At 45.9% G+C, this 21,826-nt stretch overlaps 2 protein-coding genes across 3 annotated transcripts in view; both read left to right on the forward strand.

Annotated features, from left to right (window-relative positions):
- The window catches only part of LOC139542366 (membrane-associated guanylate kinase, WW and PDZ domain-containing protein 3-like), a 192,525-nt gene extending 181,281 nt beyond the window's left edge, over positions 1 to 11,244 (forward strand). The window contains exons 14-24 of one of the 2 annotated variants that reach the window (XM_071347708.1): positions 1,972 to 2,182; positions 2,355 to 2,449; positions 2,692 to 2,884; positions 3,626 to 3,832; positions 4,151 to 4,336; positions 4,586 to 4,682; positions 5,393 to 5,468; positions 5,674 to 5,811; positions 6,114 to 6,252; positions 6,696 to 6,791; positions 7,953 to 8,078. In XM_071347708.1, the coding sequence (XP_071203809.1) occupies positions 1,972 to 2,182; positions 2,355 to 2,449; positions 2,692 to 2,884; positions 3,626 to 3,832; positions 4,151 to 4,336; positions 4,586 to 4,682; positions 5,393 to 5,468; positions 5,674 to 5,811; positions 6,114 to 6,252; positions 6,696 to 6,751 (1,398 nt within the window). In that variant the 3' untranslated portion in view covers positions 6,752 to 6,791; positions 7,953 to 8,078. Of the gene's footprint in view, positions 1 to 1,971; positions 2,183 to 2,354; positions 2,450 to 2,691; positions 2,885 to 3,625; positions 3,833 to 4,150; positions 4,337 to 4,585; positions 4,683 to 5,392; positions 5,469 to 5,673; positions 5,812 to 6,113; positions 6,253 to 6,695; positions 6,792 to 7,952 lie in introns of both variants that reach the window. The other variant, XM_071347707.1, reaches the window with a different exon arrangement.
- A 419-nt stretch (positions 11,245 to 11,663) lies between these two features.
- LOC139542368 (lysine-specific demethylase 9-like) lies at positions 11,664 to 21,668 on the forward strand. Its single transcript, XM_071347712.1, has 7 exons — positions 11,664 to 12,408; positions 12,676 to 13,307; positions 17,210 to 17,347; positions 18,790 to 18,932; positions 19,945 to 20,112; positions 20,377 to 20,485; positions 20,912 to 21,668. Exons 1-7 carry the CDS (start codon positions 11,826 to 11,828, stop codon positions 21,518 to 21,520), a joined length of 2,382 nt encoding a protein of 793 aa, XP_071203813.1. The 5' UTR covers positions 11,664 to 11,825; the 3' UTR covers positions 21,521 to 21,668.
- The last annotated feature ends 158 nt before the right edge of the window (positions 21,669 to 21,826 follow it).

Here is a 21,826-nt window from a genome sequence, read left to right on the forward strand (position 1 = left end):
TAAATCCATGTTCAACAGTTCTGATGTGCCTTCTTTACAACAGAGTATATGTGTCTACTGGGTCAACAACAGAGAATTGTACTGAGATACAATACATCCAAATAGAAGACTCCGGCACAGTGGAAGTATTTTCCTACAGCTTTTCTAAGGGACTGTGTTAACAAAGGCCAGCACTGCAGACACTAGTGGAAAACTTCTACGAGTCGTTTGGGAGTACAGAAGAACATGTACTGTCTTGCTAAATCCAGCACTATTACCCCAATGTGTTTGAGTTGTACAGTGGGGAGAACAAGTATTTGATACACTGCCGATTTTGCAGGTTTTCCTACTTACAAAGCATGTAGAGGTCTGTAATTTTTATCATAGGTACACTTCAACTGTGAGAGACGGAATCTAAAACAAAAATCCCGAAAATCACATTGTATGATTTTTAAGTAATTAATTAGCATTTTATTGCAAGACATAAGTATTTGATACATCAGAAAAGCAGAACTTAATATTTGGTACTGAATCCTTTGTTTGCAATTACAGAGATCATACGTTTCCTGTAGTTCTTGACCAGGTTTGCACACACTGCAGCAGGGATTTTGGCCCACTCCTCCATACAGACCTTCTCCAGATCCTTCAGGTTTCGGGGCTGTCGCTGGGCAATACGGACTTTCAGCTCCCTCCAAAGATTTTTTATTGGGTTCGGGTCTGGAGACTGGCTAGGCCACTCCAGGACCTTGAGATACTTCTTACGGAGCCACTCCTTAGTTGCCCTGGCTGTGTGTTTCGGGTCGTTGTCATGCTGGAAGACCCAGCCACGACCCATCATCAATGCTCTTACTGAGGGAAGGAGGTTGTTGGCTAAGATCTCGCAATACATGGCCCCATCCATCCTCCCCTCAATACGGTGCAGTCGTCCTGTCCCCTTTGCAGAAAAGCATCCCCAAAGAATGATGTTTCCACCTCCATGCTTCACGGTTGGGATGGTGTTCTTGGGGTTGTACTCATCCTTCTTCTTCCTCCAAACACGGCGAGTGGAGTTTAGACCAAAAAGCTCTATTTTTGAATCATCAGACCACATGACCTTCTCCCATTCCTCCTCTGGATCATCCAGATGGTCAATGGCAAACTTCAGACGGGCCTGGACATGCGCCTGCTTGAGCAGGGGGACCTTGTGTGCGCTGCAGGATTTTAATCCATGACGGCGTAGTGTGTTACTAATGGTTTTCTTTGAGACTGTGGTCCCAGCTCTCTTCAGGTCATTGACCAGGTCCTGCCGTGTAGTTCTGGGCTGATCCCTCACCTTCCTCATGATCATTGATGCCCCACAAGGTGAGATCTTGCATGGAGCCCCAGACCGAGGGTGATTGACCATCATCTTGAACTTCTTCTATTTTCTTCTATTTTCTAATAATTGCGCCAACAGTTGTTGCCTTCTCACCAAGCTGCTTGCCTATTGTCCTGTAGCCCATCCCAGCCTTGTGCAGGTCTACAATTTTATCCTTGATGTCCTTACACAGCTCTCTGGTCTTGGCCATTGTGGAGAGGTTGGAGTCTGTTTGATTGAGTGTGTGGACAGGTGTCTTTTATACAGGTAACGAGTTCAAACAGGTGCAGTTAATACAGGTAATGAGTGGAGAACAGGAGGGCTTCTTAAAGAAAAACTAACAGGTCTGTGAGAGCCGGAATTCTTACTGGTTGGTAGGTGATCAAATACTTATGTCATGCAATAAAATGCAAATGAATTACTTAAAAATCATACAATGTGATTTTCTGGATTTTTGTTTTAGATTCCGTCTCTCACAGTTGAAGTGTACCTATGATAAAAATTACAGACCTCTACATGCTTTGTAAGTAGGAAAACCTGCAAAATCGGCAGTGTATCAAATACTTGTTCTCCCCACTGTAGATGATGCTATACGGGCCATTAAAAACAAAAGTGATGTGGAGTTTAATTGAATCATCTCGTTTGTTGTGTTGCAGTGCACTGCTCCCATGTCGCAGCAGAGGCAGGAGAGACAGGAGAAGGAGATGTCCACCAGCACCGAGACCCTCAGCCCCCCAGAGCCAGCCCTGACCCCGGCCCCGGCCCCGCAGCCCCTTCCCTTCCCCCCCAACACCATGCGCTCAGCCTCCCCCAAACCTGACCCCTCACAACTCTACCTCAAGTCCAAGGCCCTGCTGGACAGCAAGCGTGAGTATACAGTACATACCACTACGCGACAGGCCAGTCTCACGCATCACTCTTCTTAACTCTCACTGTTCTAATGAGTACTGAACATAGAATGTGTCGGTCTTTGCCTGTTCCTCTATAGCAGCGGTGAATTCAATGTGTCCTCTTCCTTTCCCTCATTTTCCCCGTCCAGCCCCCAACACCAAGGACCTAGATGTGTTCATCAAGAGGAACCAGGAGTCAGGTTTTGGTTTCCGCGTTTTAGGAGGAGAGGGGCCAGATCAGCCCGTAAGTACCCTCCCAGAGAGACTGCTCTATCCTGGTTCAGCCAGCATGAAGACTCTGGGCGCACTGTGGGCTGTTTAGCCGGACCCAGACTAAGCCTAGTGTTTTAAATGGGTTACCTCCAATGACCATGAGTATGCTTAATCTGGGTCTGGGAAACTGGCTCTAAATCTGGTTAAAGTTATGCCCCTGTGTTTGTGGCTTAGATAAATGTCATCATGCCCTCCTTTGTTCCCTGGCTTCAGGTGTACATTGGTGCCATCGTACCCCTGGGTGCGGCAGAGAAGGACGGGCGTCTGCGGGCAGGTGATGAGCTCATGTGTATCGACGGGGTGCCAGTAAAGGGCAGATCTCACAAGCAGGTGCTGGAGCTGATGACCAATGCTGCCCGCAACGGACAAGTCCTGCTGACAGTCCGCAGGAAACTTGCTCACACAGGTGTGTGTGTGTGTGTGTGTGTGTGTGTGTGTGTGTGTGTGTGTGTGTGTGTGTGTGTGTGTGTGTGTGTGTGTGTGTGTGTGTGTGTGTGTGTGTGTGTGTGTGTGTGTGTGTGTGTGTGTGTGTGTGTGTGTGTGTGTGTGTTTATGCAACTCTTCTAAAAGTGATGATCGCTGTGAAAAGTGCTGTAGATGTCATATCCAGTCGTGGGAGATGATTTACATAACAAACAGGAAAACAAGACGAGCTCTGTTCTGGTCCGTTATATTTTGACGGACGGACAAACTTACACACACGAATAAGCTTCAATGAGAAGAGAAAACACTTTTGAAATTGCTTTGGATTTGATGTATTGTAATGACAGACGTGGTTGAACTGGAAAAATGAAGCATCAATCATAGACGCGTTGCTGTTGATTATCCAGACTTTGACAAAGATTTTCACTCCAAATATTGATTTCCTATTCTGTGCTCAGTTCAGATATGCCGTACACACATCAGAGTCTTTCAATGCAGTAATTGTGGGGTTCATTTTAAAATGAGCACTGGAACAGCATTGGATCAGCCTAAAGGAATAATAATGTTGTGGCATAAACTGAGCATTATAAACCACTTATTGTCTTTGAGCTTTCTTACGAATGGCTGTGAGAGACCATAAACAATGTAAAAATGAGGTGATCCAAATGTAAACGGTAAGCTTCCCCAAATGAACCCATCCCTGTGTGTGCGTGTGTTTGATCAGAGGGGAGGGGAGAGGAGGACGTTGGTGGTGGTCAGCAGAAGGTGGCTCCAGCCCTGGTTAACGGCTCTCCCAAGCTGCTCCGCGTCGAGGTCCCTACAGCCAGCTCCCCCCAACACCCAGAGTGCTACAACGTCACCCTGCAACGCAAAGACAACGAAGGCTTCGGCTTCGTAATCCTTACCTCCAAGAACAAGCCGCCTCCCGGAGGTAAGGGAGGAGGAGAATCATATCATAGAACGTTCAGCTCAGCTAGTCTGATTACAATGGTTCTTCCTTTAAACGTTTTGAGCTTATGCTGTGACAGTTTGTGGAAGGTGGTGGCAGATTGTGGTAAATTGTGTCATTCTGACAACAATGGCTGACACATAAGGTGCCATAGAATTCTGTGGCACACTGCAAGCTGTGCTGCAGTACAGTTGGTAGTACATTGAAAAACAATTACTGCCTCACAAGCACCATCTGCACTGTACCTGGCAGAGCTGAGCTAAATTGTCCTGTCATCTCGTTCTCTCTCTCACGCTTCAGTTATTCCTCACAAGATTGGCCGCATCATCGAGGGCAGCCCCACGGACCGCAACGGTCAGCTGAAGGTGGGCGACCGTATCTCAGCTGTCAACTCCCAGTCCATCGTGGAACTGTCCCACAACGACATCGTCCAGCTCATCAAGGAGGCCGGCAACACTGTCACCCTCACTGTGGTGCCGGAGGATGGTACGAACTTCCACAGACACACTGAACTCTGGGATATGGAGTCCTACTTGAAATGGGATTCTGTAGTCTTTTTGATTGTTTACTGTAGAGCTACGAAGTTTGTTAGTCTTGCATTACCTGTTTCTTTTGTTATTTTGATATTGTTAGAAGGGAAAGAGGAATGGTACGGAGTTGAGAGGACTGTGACTGAGGATGAAGTGCTAGTCTGCATGGCATTCCATACTGAAAGTCTTCTGTGTGTTCTTTTAGAGAATAGTGGTCCTGCATCTGAAACCAGTTCAGCCAAGCAGAGCCCTGCAACACAGCACAGAGCTATGGGCCAGCAGCCTGCCAGCCACACTGACAGGTACAGGAGTGGACACACACACCGCTACATGGCCCATCCTGAAGAGGAGAGGAGGAAAGAGAAGGATTAACAGAGGGTGGTTTTCCTGCACTCTGTCTTTGATCTTCCTGTTTAAACCAGATTACCTGTCAGACTTAATCCATTACTACAGACCCATAATTCCCCTCTCCTCCCCTAACTCTGCTCTCTCTCCTCTCTCTCTCTCTCTCGCTCTCTCTCTCTGCTCACCGTGTGGTTTCACCCTGGATCTCTCCTCATTTCCCTTTTCTCTTCTCTAATCAAGTCAAACCCTTCCTCCTTCTCGGTAATCTCCAACACATGGCTAGGGTCAGGCAGGTCTCTGATAGTAAGGGGAGCGAGAGAGAGAGGGAGGATGTTGACTCGGCAGTCTTAAGTATGTAAACTCTCCCCGTAGACAGAGGCGGTCTGGGAAAGCACACTTTTTAAAAAAGACTCTTTAATATCACTGACGCTCAGCTCCCACAATTGATTGTCATGAGCTCTGTAAAGCTCTGCAACGGGCGGTTACTTTAGTTTACAGAACAAGCAGCTGGTCTCTTCAGAAGAATTACAGCAAATACAATTTACCCCACACTGTATAATCACACTGAAGGAAAGAGACACTAAGAACCCTGTGAAGGAAGAAACCTGTCCGGTACTGTAGATGCTGAGAACACTGACACTGTGATGTTTTGTATGTGACTGTTTAGGAATGAAGACCCTCTGGAGTTTAAGTCCGTCCCACCCAGCGAGCTGGGACAACTCATCACCTCAGGCCCCAAGCAGGTGAGGCTATGGCGATAAACGGTCAAACCCTGTGTGTTTTAGTGTGTTGTTTATTGCTGTGTTTGTGGTTGTTTTCCTACCCATGAGGGAACAATATTGTGTACCTGAATATCATAAACCTCATGACATATCATGACATTATAGCTAAACGTTAGCCGAATAACTGAATTGAACGTGGTAGAGATGTACATTTTCTCTGGATCAGGGCTGTTTCCACGTGGAGCTGGAGCGAGGCCAGCGGGGGTTTGGCTTCAGTCTGCGGGGAGGGAAGGAGTACAACATGGGCCTGTTCATACTGAGACTGGCGGAGGAGGGCCCTGCACTGAAGGACGGCAGGATACACGTGAGTCAACCCAGGGCGTTAATACTTGCTCTCATAAATGGTGGCTTCTTCTTCTTCTATGAGAATGGGTACAGAACTACATGTGTGATGAAAGGCGTCTGTGAGAGAGAACCTGTTTTAACTCGTTTAGCCTGTTTGTACTGTAATGTTAAAAAAAAAAATATTGAACCTTTATTTAACTAGGCAAGTCAGTTAAGAACTAATTCTTATTTACTATGACGACCTACTCCGACTGAACACTCCCCTAACCAATCCCTATGGGATGTCATGCGTGTCATGTCGTGTGTGTGTTGTTACCACAGGTTGGAGATCAGATCGTGGAGATCAATGGCGAGCCCACCCAAGGCATCACACACACCCGGGCCATCGAGCTGATCCAGGCTGGGGGCACTAAGGTCCTGCTGCTCCTCAGACCTGGCCTGGGCCGGGTCCCCGACCCCAGTGAGTGACCTCGGACTCAATAGGACGAATACTCTACTCAAACACACACGGAAGAGTGACCATGTTCTCAACCAGAGAATTAGAATCTGAACTCGACACACAGCCTACTCAGACACTTACTGCACATACGTATAGAAGACTGACCATGGACTAACCATGTGCGTTCTAGTATTGTATTTCTAGAATAGTATTTATTCTACTTGTAGGGTCTCAACACTGCTCAAACACTATTACTACTCCTTCCAAAATACACACACACACACATTATAACCCAGCTTTTACAGTACTTCCCTTTTTTGCATGTGAAGGCTGTTGCAGGCGTCTCTCTTTACCTTTCTCTCTCTCTCTCTCGCTTTATACCGCTCTATCTATCTGGCTCTACCTCTCTGTCTGGCTGTCCTGGCACTGTTCTCTCTCTCTCTCTGTCTTCTTCCTCCCTGTAGGTGTGAACTCTTCTTCCTCCACCCTGTGCTTCTACATGAAACCAGAGCATCACTAGTGGCCTCACTGCTTTTCTTGGTCTGTCCCTAATAACCTTGGTAAACCACCTCGTTCTCCTCTCTCCTCCTCTTTGCCTCTGTTCTCTCCTTTTAAAATTAGCTTCTGTCTATCTCTCCTCCTTGCCCCCTCAATCAGAACTGGACAGCTCCTCTCATAACAGCCCTATGCCCAGACAAGGCCTCGTAGGATGAGAGCTTCTCTAACTGTGACCTGCAGGAGGTGGTCTGAACGGAGGCAGTGGCTCTGGGGAAACAAGTTTACTAACTAAGGCCTCAATTCAATCAATGATAGATAAAGGAAATTGCACTACAGTACAGGTTCCCTCTGAATGTTAATGTGGTACTGGAGGTGTTTACCATGAAAAGACAAGTTGTTTTTCTCAAGGACAAAACCAATCATGTCCTTAAAATAGAGTTAGCATTCTGAGTGAAACTGCAGTTTTCCTTTATCTGCAATTGATTGAATTGGGGCCTGAGACCCATGCTGGAGTACGACGTGGCTCTAGAGCCCCTGAGGTTGTTTTAAGGTTATTACAGAACCCAAACACTGACGCCACTGAACGCACACGACATCACAATGATTGAGACCAGGAGAAAGTCGTTAACTCGATGTTGATCAATGGAAGGAGGGCAAATGTTAAAAACGTGAGTGTGCGTTCACCGGTATCAACTCTCTCCTGTCCTGAGATGAATAAGAATGGATTTCTATGAGTTGTTCCTCATAGAAATGGAAAACCCCATTTCAGCTCCAATAAGTCCATCTCACTTGCTGGTTCTCCGCTACATCTTTGCTCTCTCAACCACGCCAGTGCTACTCTTATCAGCTCGAGAGGGAAATTGAAACGTCAGCCGTGCGACTATGGAGAAAGCCTTGCACCTACCTCCCTTTGATGTCACTGGCCTCCACTGATACATATGTCAGATTCATATTGTCTATTTGACTCAAAAGATCATATTTGAAAGGTTATAATGGGAAAATAGAGAAAGAAATTAATTGTGTTATGTGCTCTGATTTTAAGAGATTTAAAGATACTTCACCACCTTCACATATTGAATATACAATATATCCCAGACTTTAATATAACTACTGTCTTTCCAATCTGCTTCAATATCACAATCTGTTTTTTTTCTGTCTCTCAGTTAGCTAGAGGTGAAACCGTTTCATTTCTCATTCACTATGACTCAATGCCTTTATTCCAGGTATGAAGGAGAAAGTGAACATTTCACCCTCAAGCTTTCCAAGACTCTCTGCATCCGACGAGCAGTCATCCCCCGCTTCTCCATCCTCCATCTCCCTGTCTACCTCAGAGCTGTCCCCACCCTCGTCCGCCAACACCACTGCCCCCGAAGAGCCCTCTGACTGGGACATGTCCGCTGCTGCTGCCCCCTCCCCCTCCAGGCTGCTGGAGCCCAACAAGGCCAGAGGGCAGCAGCCTCACCACCACAGGGGACACACCAGTCCCAACACCCTCCCCAAGAAGAGTGACTCCATGTCCCACAGCAACAAGCATGCTAGCCCCAAGAGAGCCACGGAAGCCCGGGCTGATACCAAAGAGCGCTCCCAGAGCCCCAGGAAGACAGACAGAGGAGACCGAAGCCAGGCAGGGACTGTTGAAAACAAGAACGGGTCTTTAGAGGGAGACGTAAGAAGGGAGAGGAAGGCCCACAGCCACGGCCAGAGAGAGCGCCGGGAGGGCAGAGAGGGACGCTCTTCCAGCCCCAGGAAGACTACCCCTAGGAGGGATCCAGAGGCAGGGGTCTCCAGGCAGCCCTCAAAGGGCCAGGATGAGGGTCAGCGTTCTGGAGGGCAGCAGCATCCCAGCTCCAACCCGGCCTCTGGAGAGGGCACCCAGGGGAGAGAGAGGAGGAGGAGTAATCAGGAGGAGGACCCCACTCGCAGACAGGAGAGGGAGAGCGAAAGTTGGGGAACCAGCGAGCGCCGTAGGACGGACAGGGGGGCGGCGCCTCATAGATCCCAGACACAGAGGGAGAAGGCACGGCCAGACTCTGAGGGCGGAACCCTGCATCGTAGAGAGGGGGGTCGGAGAGAGGGAAGAGAGGGCAAACACAGAGAGGCGGCGGAGGAAGAGAATCCGAGTGATACCAGGGGTAGCACAAGTAGTGCTGCTATCCAGGAGCACACATATAACGGGAACCCCGGCAGTAAGAAACCGGCCACCATCACCCCAGGGCCGTGGAAGGTCCCCAGCTCAGCCAAGATCCACCCTCATGCGGAGGGTAACTGATGCGTCGTAGACGGACTAACCTGTCCATAACAGATACATACAAGACTACAGTTCTGCTCATCTGCATTGATGATATTTAGAATGGACCAATGAGGAGTGTAGGGGATTGAGGTTATTTTGCATCACTGTGTTACTCCTCATCATCACATTGCCTCCTATTGCATATCAATGCTTCTTTTCACAGTTTGCCTCAGCCATCCTTCCAGGCTGTCTTAATGTTCAAAGTGCAGTCAGTTTGTGGCTCTGCAGTGGCGGTGGGTGCCTGTCTGATGTGAAGGACAGTGAAATCCAATCTGTTTTGTGCCAATCAGAGACTCGGACATGCTGGGAAGGGAGTTGGTTCATGTCCTGTATAATCCTTTCTGTGAAACTCTTTTGTCGGTAATGAAAGGAGGCTTTGATGAAGGATGCTGTTTGTCACTCTGTATGAAGGTTTGAAAGATGGGCTCGTATCCAGGCAATCACTCAGCGTTTTGTGTTCCTCGTGGGATTGATCCACTGCTATGTCCCTGATGGATGTATAAAAGAGGTGATGGTGATTACTCCTTGAGTCACTGGAAGATGAAGGGGGTTGGGTTTTCAATAATTGTCTGTCCATATCCAGTCCAGTCATGCTCTCTGTGTAGACTCTGAATCGCTGTTATCAGCTTTGCAGTAGATTTGAGATCATTACGACAAAGCTTTATATGCATCTATCTGATGACCATACACTTGTGGTTAGGTATATTGTTTACTTACTGCTACACGTGTGTTTATTATGAAGCATATTGTAATTTATTGAGATGAACTATGACAAAGAATATATATATATATATATATGTGTGTGTATATATATATATATATATATATATATACACCTACACTATCTACGTATTCATATGCTACATTTGGATGTAGTGAGCTAAGCATAGAAATAGAATGTGTAGAAGAGACATAACCACTGAAAATGTAAATGTGTTTTTTAGCCACATAGACACCTGTGGGAGTACTTCAAATATTGCTCATGACTACTGTGTTCTAGTGTACATTACATATGCATCACTGTATCAATTGAACTGTGCCGCCATGTTGGATGAGCCACGTAAATGACATATGGACTACTAGATAATTGTGTATGTCAGTCTATGATCCCTATACATTCTATTTCTATCCATTCACAGCCTGTTCCATCCTTAATCCGTGATGTTGTTTATTGTAAGCAGCTATTTAAGGTCTTCTGGCAAAATGTGTCTACTATAAGCTGACAGGTATTTATTTTAGATATTGCTGTAGCTTTGACTGTACGTTATCTCATGTGTCTTATTTAGCAAGGTGTTTCCTAATCTAAATGTGGGGTTAAATTAGCTGTATAAACAGATTGACGTTAAAAGTTGAGACCTTTGCATTTTTTTGTGACACCGCAGTTTTTCTTATTCTAACGTGCACATCAAAATGTGCTTTGAATTGTGCACCAGTCCAAGATGTTAATATTCAATAAATCTAAAGACTACAGTAATACCCAGGTAATACCAAACATATCCTGGTTTATTCTGATACACTTTAGACTAGTGCCCTCTCCTGGAGGAAGTAAAGAAACAGTGAGGATCCCTGAAACCTGAGGTTCACGACCACAACATCATTTTAAACAATTGTTATGATATAGCCTACTCTGTTTTAGGGCATAAATTATGTAGCATGTATGAAAAATATCTACTAAAACCTTATGTTTGTGTGTCCAGCTTAAAGTCTGTTAAACAAAGCAGTCTTCTCTTCCTAGCAACCATGGAAAACAAGGGACTACATACTGCATTGAATTATGCACTCACAATATATGGAATAGCTTTTAAATGAAAATCTATTGAGAAGCGGATTAGTCAGCGATGCTTGTCCTGTGGTGTAGTTCAATTCACATTTTGCTATCTCTTGATAAAATCTTAGAAAAGTATACTGATTTTGATTAACTCTTCACAGTTATATATAGTTTCCTTTTTACATCCTTATTGTTCATGTCACGTATGTCAATAATAATGTGGCCTTGCATTGCTTCAACAGAACAGCCTTTTGGTCTCTACATTATGTGGTAGTTGTAAATGTTTATAAATTGTACAGCACCTGTATAAATACTTACCTTCATTCCCAAAAAATGATGTAAATCGCTCTATTATTTTTTTAAGTAATTAAGAAGAAAATAAAATGGTGAGAGGAAGTAATCTGGTCATGGCATTCTGTTCATGCACTGATAAATAAAGTTTGAAAACATAAACATATTCCTTTGTGTAAAGTGTATTTAATGGTACAATTAATCTATCCTGTCTACTGTAATAACCAGTGGTGGAAAAAGTACCCAATTTTCATTCTTGAGTAAAATTATTTGGTTTGAAATATTTGAAAGTATCAAAATAACTATGCAGCTTTATTTGCAAATACAATATGCAGAATATATTGTAGAATCAATGTTTTGAGAAAAACATGATATGCATAGAACCGACAGCTCATTACCAAATTACATTTGAAATGTTTTGAACAGTGCGCGCCATAGCGCGGGACAGACATTCAGTAGGCTATCTGTCAGAGGCGCTCAGGTTATAGAAAACATTACGTCAGCTGTAGTGATTGCGTGCAGAGACGCACGTATTGCCCAAAAAGGAACTTCAACTCCCATACAGCCCATGCAACTCGAAAACTACACAACCCGTAGAGCTCACATACTGAGCGTGCGCATCAAGTGCGGGTAGAGCAGAAAGGGTGAATAGACTGCAAATACAGGCTCGCTGGATGCATACAAGAACTACAAATTCAGATCGAGTTGCGCAGTATGAATTTCTAGCCATTTAAATATACGTGCAAAATGGCTGCACAGGTCGACTTGGGCCGTATTAAAGTAGAAAATAATGTAAGGGACAGTCTTGGTAAATTAGCCAAAGAAAAGAAGAAAAAGAACAAGAGGGAGCTGTCACCGTCAGCGGATAAACGCCAGCGTTCATCCGAAAAGGAAGCAAAGAAAGTGAAGCTCCATCATCATCATCACCACCACCATCACCCACAAGATGTTCAACAGCAGCGAATACACCAGCCGCATCAGAATGGTCAACCACAACCACGCAACTCCAGCACCGAAAAACCTACTCTGCACCACCACCACCAGCATTATCACCACCATCACCACAACAACACCAAAGGCGCAAAGGACACGCACCCTCAACAACCTCTGCCTGCGCAGAAGGTGATATCTGCAGCAGCCAAGTTGGACAGGAAAAAAAAAACGGTTCTGCCGCCTGGGCAGTTCACTTTCACGCCCCTCAAAGTGGCCAAGCCCAAGGCCAAGATACAGGAGAACAAGGAAAAGCACAGTGAGAATGAGCTCAAACTCAAGAAGGAAAACACAGAGGCTAACGTGAAACATGGAGTAGGCCTATGTAAGAAAAATAAAGGTAGGTTATTCTTACATATTCCATTCTATTCTATTAATTCTTAATGTCACCACTCTTAATTGCTTGAATCGTATGCAAGCTTACAATTAAGGCAGACAAACGGACTAATCTGTTTGTTTACACATTGAAAAGAAGCAGCCAGGTGATGCACATGCAAGGTGCTAAACAGGTGATGATGTTTTGCATACTCGTAGTTGTGAACCAATTGCAATTTTGGTATGGACAAATTATGTGCATGGTAATGAGCTATCGTCTTCCTGCCTCCAGAGCCCCCTCATGATGAGAACAGCCAGTCCCTGGAGGTGTACCTGTTGAGGAAGAGGAAGAAGAAGAGGAGGCGTCGTGAGGATGAGCGTGGTAAGAAGATCCGCACATTCAACAAGGAGGTCCAGACTGTGTATGGAGGTCTGGCTGACCACAGTCCTTCAGCTCGCCTTGGCCATGTGAAGGAGGGGAAACACTGCCAGCCTGGTACAGGCCCCAACAACCACTACACTCCTAAAGGGGTACACAACCACACCCACCCCCCCTTCCTGTCCCCCCAAGACCACTTCATCCGCAGCTCGTCTCTGCAGACAGGCACCGTCTACGGACGCTTCATCCACGAGGAGCGCCAGGCCAACGGCGGGGCGTCGGTCCTGCACGCCTACGCTGATGAGCTGTCCTCTCTACGGCCCGTGGAGATGGAGCGCTTCACCCAGGAGTTCCTAGAGCTGGCCTTCTCTGAGAGACCCCGAGGGGCAGCCCGCTACGCCCTGGCTGTGGTGCACGGGGCTGCTGCCTTCCTACCTGACTTCCTGGACTACTTTGCCTTCAACTTCCCCTCCACGCCGGTCAAGATGGAGATCCTGGGGAAGAAGGATATAGAGACCACTACTATCGCAAACTTCCACTCTCAGGTATAGTATTAAAAACATAATGGAAATGGCCTGTCAGTGACCTGATGTTACCTGTATGGGACTTCATATTGTGTTTTGTCTTAGCTGACATTAAATACACTGGCAGTGGACACCATCTTGGTCCTGGAGAGCTACAGGGTGGGAAGGCTTTTGTTCCAGCCCATCATCAACACCTCAACCAGCCTGATAAAGTGACCAAGTGAATCAGGTGTTCTGTTTGGCTATGTTTCAGCTCTTATACAAAACAGTACTTATCTTCAGCAAAGTTATAAATGGGCTCATTCTTCCAATAGTTGTTTCAGTCCAAAGTACACCAACGTTAAGTCTATAGCTGAACTCTTGCCAAGTTTTCCCTGTTGCTATGCTCCATATAGGCCTGTTCCATGAAGTTTTACTGTTGTTTGACAGACCAATGAACACTCATAGGGGCGGCAGGTAGCCTAGTGGTTAGAGCGTTGGGCCAGTAACCGAAAAGTTGCTGGATCGAATCCCTGAGCTGACAAAGTAAAAATCTGGTTCTGCCCCTGAGCAAGTTAATCAAATCAAATGTTATTGGTCACATACATGTGATTAGCAGATGTCATTGTGGTTGTAGCGAAGTGCTTGTGCTTCTAGCTCCGACAGTGCAGTAATATCTAGCGCATTACACAACATATACCCAATACACACAAATCTAAGTAGGAATTAATTAAGACGAGCGATGTCAGAGTGGAACGGACTGAGATACCGTAGAATAGTATAGAATACAGTATATACATATGAGATGAGTAATGCCAGATATGTAAAAATTATTAAAGTGACTAGTGTTCCATTCCTTAAAGTGGCCAGTAATTCCTAGTCTATGCCTATAGTCCGCAGCCTCTAATGTGCTAGTGACGGCTGTTTAACAGTCTGATGGCCTTGAGATAGAAGCTGTTTTTCAGTCTCTTGGTCCCAGCTTTGATGCACCTGTACTGACCTCGCCTTCTGGATGATAGCGGGATGAACAGGCAGTGGCTCGGGTGGTTGATGTCCTTGATGATCTTTTTGGCCTTCCTGTGACATCGGGTGCTATAGGTGTCCTGGAGTGCGGGTAGTTTGCCCCCGGTAATGTGTTGGGCAGACCGCACCACCCTCTGGAGAGCCTTACGGTTGGGCTCGGTGCAGTTGCTGTACCAGGTGGTGATACAGGATGCTTTCAGTTGTGCATCTGTAAAAATCTGTGAGGGTTTTAGGTGACGAGCCATATTTCTTTAGCCTCCTGAGGTTGAAGAGGCTCTGTTGCACCTTCTTCACCACACTGTCTGTGTGAGGGGGTCCATTTGAAGCTTTTTATCTTCCCCACTGCAGTCCTGTCGATGTAGATAGGGGGGTGCACCCTCTGCTGTTTCCTGAAGTCCAACAATCATCTCCTTTGTTTTGTTGATGTTGAGTGAGAGGGTGTTTTCCAGGCACCACACTCCCAGAGCCCTCACCTCCTCCCTGTAGGCTGTCTCGGCATCTTTGGTAATCAAGCCTACTACTGTTGTGTCGTCTGCAAACTTGATGATGGAGGCATGAGTTGGAGGTGTGCTTGGCCACACAGTCATGGGTGAACAGGGATTACAGGAGGGGGCTGAGCATGCACCCTTGTGGGGCCCCAGTGTTGAGGATCAGCGGAGTGAAGGTGATGTTTCCTACCTTCACCACCTGGGGACGGTGCGTCAGGAAGTCCAGGACCCAGGTGCACAGGGCGGGGTTCAGGCCCAGGGCCTCGAACTTAGTGATGAGCTTGGATGGTACTATGGTGTTGAATGTTGAGCTATAGTCAATAAACAGCATTCTTACATAGGTATTCCTCTTGTCCAGATGGGATAGGGCAGTTTGCAGTGCGATGGCGATTGCATCGTCTGTGGATCTATTAGGGTGGATCTAAGAATGTGTTTAGCCTGTCCGGAAGCAAGACGTCGGTCTCGGTGACGTGGCTGGTTTTCCTTTTGTAGTCTGTGATTGTCTGTAGTCCCTGCCATATGCGTCTCGTGTCTGAGCCGTTGAATTGCGACTCCACTTTATCTCTATACTGACATTTAGCTTGTTTGATTGCCTTGTGGAGTGAATAACTACACTGTTTATGTTCTGCCATATTACCAGTCGCCCTGCCATGGTAAAATGCGGTGGTTCGCGCTTTCAGTTTTGAGCGACTGCTACCATCTATCCACGGTTTCTGGTTACGGTAGGTTGTAATAGTCACAGTGGGTACTACATCTCCTATACCCTTCCTTATGAACTCAGTCACCGTATCCGTGTATGCATCTAGATTATTTTCGAAAGCTACCCGGAACATATTCCAGTCCACGTGATCAAAACAATCCTGAAGCGTGGATTCCGATTGGGCAGACCAGTGTTGAATAGTACGAAGCACGGCCACTTCCTGTTTGAGTTTCTGCCTATAGGACAGGAGGAGCAAGATGGAGTCGTGGTCAGATTTGCCGAAAGGAGTGAGGGGGAGGGCCTTGTAAGCATTCCGGAAGTTTGAATAGCAATGGTCGAGAGTCTTAGTACCGCGATTAGCACATTCAATATATAGAACTTCGGCAGCCTAGTCCTCAGATTTGCTTTGTTAAAATCCCCAGCTACAATAAATGCAGCCTCAGGATATGTGGTTTCCAGTTTGCACCGTGAAGTTCTTTGAGGGCCGTCGAGGTTTCTGCTTAAGGTGGGATGTAAACGGCCTTGGCGATGACGGGGGAGAATTCTCTTGGGATAATATGGTTGGCATTTAATTGTGAGGTATTCTAGTTGGGTGAACAAAAGGACTTGTTCCTGTATGTTACTAGAATTACACCATGAGTTGTTAATCATGAAACCCCTCTGCCCTTCTGCTTCCCGGAGAGAGATCTATTCCTGTCTGCGCGATGTACTGAGAATCCTGCTGGCTTTACCGACTCTGACAGAGAGCCATGTTTCCGTAAAACAAAGTATGTTTCTCTGGAAAGAAATCCTTGTTCTAAACTCATCAACTTTGTTATCCAGAGACTGAACTTTAGCGAGTAATATACTCTGAAGCGATGCGTGGTGTGCGGCCTCCTAAATCGAACCAGCAATACGTTAAATTGCTCTGGGGAGAGTGGATAATGGATCTGCTCCAGGGAAGTCATATTCCTGGTCGTAATGCAGGTAGTTCTGGTGAGTTACCGCCGCTCTAATATCCAATAGTTCTTCCCGGCTGTATGTAAGGACACAAAACATTTCCTGAACTAATGATGTAAAAAATAGTACATAAAAAAACAAAATACTGCAAAGTTTTCTAAGAGCTAGTCGCGATGCTGCCATCTCCGTCGACGCCATCTTCCATTCCACTTTTCCCCGGGCACAGAAGACATGGATGTTGATTAAGGGAGCCCCCCCGCATAATCTCTGATTCAGAGGGGTTGGGTTAAATGCGGAAGACACATTTCAGTTGAATGCGTTCAGTTGTACAACTGACTAGGTATACCCCTTTCCTTTCCTTCATAGGGCTGATAGCACTACACACACACACACACACACACACACACACACACACACACACACACACACACACACACACACACACACACACACACACACACAGTGCTCTGTGCAGTTTACACAGACAATTAGCCTAGGCCTAATTTAATGCAGCTGTTCCACTGGAATATCCAAGGGCTACTAATGGGTTCAGGGGAGCTAAATTAATGCATGGTGAATGTTGTCTTTAGGGCACTGCTTGATTGTACTGCTCTAACTAGCGTTATCTAAATGTTGGAAAGCCTTGCACGGCTCCATGCTCAACTAACCATCCAGCCGGGTCAGTGTTAATCCGATATCCTAATTATATATCCTAAAACCAATGCGTGTTGGCAATGCATTCATTTCAGGTTTAGCCAAATCAACATGACCTCTCCCTCTGTGTGTGTCTGCAGGTGGGTCGGACCTACTGCTCGGGGACATACAGGGCCGGTCCTATGAGACAGATCAGTCTGGTGGGAGCCATGGCTGAGGAGGTGGGGGACTACTTCCCAGAGTTCCTGGACATGCTGGAGGAGTCCCCCTTTCTAAAGGTCAGTCGGATGAAAAAGGCAGGGATGATTTTGTTTAGAATTCACCCTATCATTAACAGATGTAGTGTCGTTGGATTCAGTTTTACTGGCCTACTGGGCCTTGTAAGTAGTTTAGAACATATATACTGATCAAAAATAGAAACGCATCATGCAACAATTTCAAAGATTTTGCTGCGTTACAGTTCATATGAGGAAATCAGTCAATTGAAATCAATTCCTTAGAACTTAATCTATTGACTGGGAATACAGATATGTGTCTGTTGGTCACAGAAGCCTTAAAAAAAAAAAAGTAGGGATGTGGATCAGAAAATCAGTCAGTATCTGGTGTGATCACCATTTGCCTCATGCAGAGCGAAACATCTCCTTCACATAGAGTTGATCAGGCTGTTGATTGTGGAATGTTGTCACACTCCTCTTCAATGGCTGTGCGAAGATGCTGGATATTGGCGGGAACTGGAACACGCTGTCATATACGTCCATCCAGAAAATCCCAAACATGTTCAATGGGTGATATGTCTGTATGCAGGCCATGGAAGAACTGGGACATTTTCAGCTTCCAGGAATTGTGTACAGATCCTTGCGACATGGGGCCATGCATTATCATGCCAAAATATGAGGTGATGGTGGCGGATGACTGGCACGATAATGGGCCTCAGGATTTCGTCACGGTATCTCTGTGCATTCAAACTGCCATTGATAAAATTCAGTTGTGTCTGTTGTCCGTAGCTTATGCCTGCCCATACCATAACCTCACTGCCACAATGGCAAATCGCTCACCCACGCAACGCCATACACGTGGTCTGCGGGTGTGAAGCTGATTGGACGTACTGCCAAATTCTCGAAAACGACATTGGAGGTGGCTTGTGGTAGAGAAATTAACATTAAATTATCTAGCAACAGCTCTGGTGGACATTCCTGCAGTCAGCATACCAATTGCACGCTCCCTCAAAACATGACATCCGTGGCATTGTGTTGTGACAAAACTGCACGTTTTAGAGTGGCCTTTTATTGTCCCTAGCACAAGGTGCACCTGTGTAATGATCATGTTGTTTAATCAGCTGCTTGACATGCCACACCTGTCAGGTGGATGGATTATCTTGGCAAAGTAGAAATACTCACTAACAGGGATGTAAACAATGTGCAACATTTTTGAGTAATATGCTTGTGTGTATAAAACTTTTCTGGGATTGTTTATTTCAGTTCATTAAACATGGGAACAACACTTTACATGTTGCTTTTAGATTTTTGTTCTGTGTACATGGATTCATTTTATGTTTTTGTGAATAGAGTACATATAATTTACGGACAAAGTGAGACAGAAATGGTTGTTACTTGGTATTTCTGTCTCAATGTGCGCATCTTGAATTACTCCAAATCTGCTATGTGTATTACAGTATATATTACAGTTTGTTGCTCTAACCCTCTGTGTCTTGTCCATCCAGATGACCCTGCCTTGGGGCAGTCTCTCCAGTCTGAAGCTGGACTGTCGTTCCCAGAGTGATGATGGACCCATCATGTGGGTCCGGCCGGGCGAGCAGATGGTGCCAACTGCTGACATGCCCAAGTCTCCCTTCAAAAGGCGCAGGTAGATCCCATGACAAGACTTTTATCTTAGTAATACATACAGTATAAGCCTATTTAAGAGCATCTTCCTAATATTGAGTTATACCCCCCCCACCCCCCTTTGACTTCAGAACAGCCTCAATTTGTCAGGGCATGGACTCTACAAGGTGTTGAAAGCGTTCCACAGGGATGCTGGCCCATGTTGACTCCAATGCTTCCCACAGTTGTGTCAAGTTGGCTGGATGTCCTTTGTGCGGTGGACCATTCTTGATATACACAGGAAACTGTTGAGCTTAAAAACTCAGAAGTGTTGCAGTTCTTGGCACAAAACGGTACGCCTGTCACAAAACGGTGCGCCTGTCTTGCCCATTCACCCTCTGAATGGCACACATACAGTCCATGTCTCAATCGTCTCAAGGCTTAAAAATCCTTCTTTAACCCGTCTCCTCCCCTTCATCTACACTGATTCTAACAAATGGATCACTAGTCACTTTATTAATGCCACTTTAATAATGATGTTTACATATCTTGCATTACTCTTCCCACATGTATATACTGTATTTTATACCATCTATTGCATCTTGCCTATGCCGCTCTGTCATTGCTCATCCATATATGTACATATTCCTATTCCATCCCTTTACTTAGATTTGTGTGTATTAGGTAGTTGTTGTGGAACTGTTAGATTACTTGTTAGATATTGCTGCACTGCAGAACTAGAAGCACAACCATGTGTATGTGACCAATAAAATGTGATTTGAAGTGGATTTAACATCAATAAGTGACATCAATAAGGGATCATAACTTTCACCTGGATTCACCTGATCAGTCTATGTCATGGAAAGAGCAGGTGTTCTTAATGTTTTGTATAATCAGTGTAGTTTTCCAGAGTCAGGATCATTAAATAGTTTAGCTCTACTTGGCCCTTCTATCCATGATGTCATTTCAGCCTGCATTACCCTGGGTAACTTCGGCTATGCCTCACTGCGGGTGGATGACTATAGTACTACCTGCTCTCCCTCTCCTCCTTGCAGGTCCATGAATGAGATAAAGAACCTTCACTACCTGCCTAGGACCAGTGAGCCCAGAGAGGTTCTGTTTGAGGACCGGACCAGGGCTCATGCCGACCACGTGGGCCAGAGCTTTGACTGGCAGAGTACGGCAGCAGTGGGCGTGCTGAAGGCTGTGCAGTTTGGAGAGTGGTGGGTTTCTAGTATCGTTTGGGGAATGATGAGTGTTGATGAAGTGTTTGGCATTCATTCGGCTCTGCTCTCAGCTGCGATGCAGTATGAATGTACTGGTGAAAGAATTCCAGTTTGGGAAGCTTCATCCAGTGATACTGTTGTCATAAAGGATGCCTGTTATTTGTTATAAACCACTGAGTTTCCTGATTTGTATCAACATTTATTTAGGTGTGATCCATATGTCCGGTGGGCTAACTATTGTGACGGTTCTTTGATCAACAGGAGTGAGCGTCCGAGGATAACCAAAGATGCTGTGTGTTTCCACGCGGAGGACTTTAACGATGTGGTCCAGAGGCTGCAGCTGGATCTGTACGAGCCCCCCGTGTCTCAGGTAGGAACTGAGCTCTCAGTGAACCTTGAACATGTTATGGTGATGCATGATTCTTCTCTGTGTGGGATGATAGCTGGTCAAATGTCCGATTTAAATGCAGAAAGCTTCAGCGGATATGACATAATATGCCATTTAGTGAGTTAGTTTAGAGCTTTAATTAGCGGAACGAGAGGCTTAATTTTGGCCACAGAGAATGACCAGACGTGTATGATCTTCATTTTCGAGAGTTTGTAGTGTTGCCCTTGATACCAGACACGTCAGGCTTACTTTTTATGTTTGGGAAGGATCAGGATTAAAAAAAGGTCAATGGCCGAAAAACGTTGACACAGTGAACAACATGGTGTTTGTGGGAGTAATCCTCGTTTTACAATGAGGAGGAATTAGGAGGATCAGGTAGGCCTACCCGTAATCCTCATCTCCCTGCAGTGTGTCCAGTGGGTGGACGATGCCAAGCTGAACCAGCTGAGGCGGGAAGGCATCCGCTATGTCCGCGTGCAGCTGTGTGACGACGACATCTACTTCATCCCCCGGAACGTTATCCACCAGTTCAAGACTGTCTCGGCAGTCTGCAGCCTGGCCTGGCACATCCGCCTCAGACAGTACCATGAGGAGAAGGACGGGGGGGAGCACGCCCAACACAAGCCCAACGACCAGAACATAACATCAGGTCAAATATTTTCATCCTCCCTCTCCCTGGCCCAGTCAGATGCCAAAGTGCTCCACTGCGCTGGTCCAGCACAGAGAGACAGGACCCAGGGAGGGGTGGCCAAGACAGAGGAACCAGTGTTTCAGAAGCCTGCTACTCCACCCAGAGAGCCCCAACCAGCCCCTCCTCAGTCTGCCAAGTCTGCCCACCTGCGACCTCCCTACCCAGGCATCAGCCCCCTGCCACCTGTCTCTTCTGGTTCTAACCCCCCCACACTGGAGCCCAGGCTTCCACAGGCCCTGGTCCGTCCTCCTCCTGGTCTAAACTACAACTCCCCCCGACCCTACCATGATGTACAGCGTCACTGCCCCACTGACTTCCTCAAATGACCTCCGCTCCCCTTTACTCCTTTACCTACTTTACCCTCTGAGGTAGAGGAGCTTATTTAAAGGAGTGCAACTGTGTGCATTTATGACTGACATTCCTTTGTAAAAAAATAATAATAATTAAAAGGATTTTCTTTCTTTTTTCTTGAAATTGTTGAACTTTATCCTTTTAAATTATTCCGACTATAATGTATTATTTTTATGTGTAAATGCAGTTTGAGACAAGGCCAGATTTTTTTCTTCTGAGCCGAAGTGTGTAATTTAAATTTAGAAAGATTTGTCAGAAAAAAAGTGTCAGTGTTGTTTTAG

Source organism: Salvelinus alpinus, chromosome 17 (genome assembly GCF_045679555.1).
Source record: "Salvelinus alpinus chromosome 17, SLU_Salpinus.1, whole genome shotgun sequence".
Lineage (NCBI taxonomy): Eukaryota > Metazoa > Chordata > Actinopteri > Salmoniformes > Salmonidae > Salvelinus > Salvelinus alpinus.

What these genes read in the sequence shown, in the direction of transcription:
- LOC139542368 (XM_071347712.1), top strand. Translation starts at nt 11,826, where the DNA reads ATGGCTGCACAGGTCGACTTGGGCCGTATTAAAGTAGAAAATAATGTA. An exon ending in TCTCCCTTCAAAAGGCGCAG is followed by an intron (nt 18,933 to 19,944) that starts GTAGATCCCATG and finishes TCCTCCTTGCAG; the next exon opens with GTCCATGAATGAGATAAAGA. An exon ending in ACGAGCCCCCCGTGTCTCAG is followed by an intron (nt 20,486 to 20,911) that starts GTAGGAACTGAG and finishes ATCTCCCTGCAG; the next exon opens with TGTGTCCAGTGGGTGGACGA.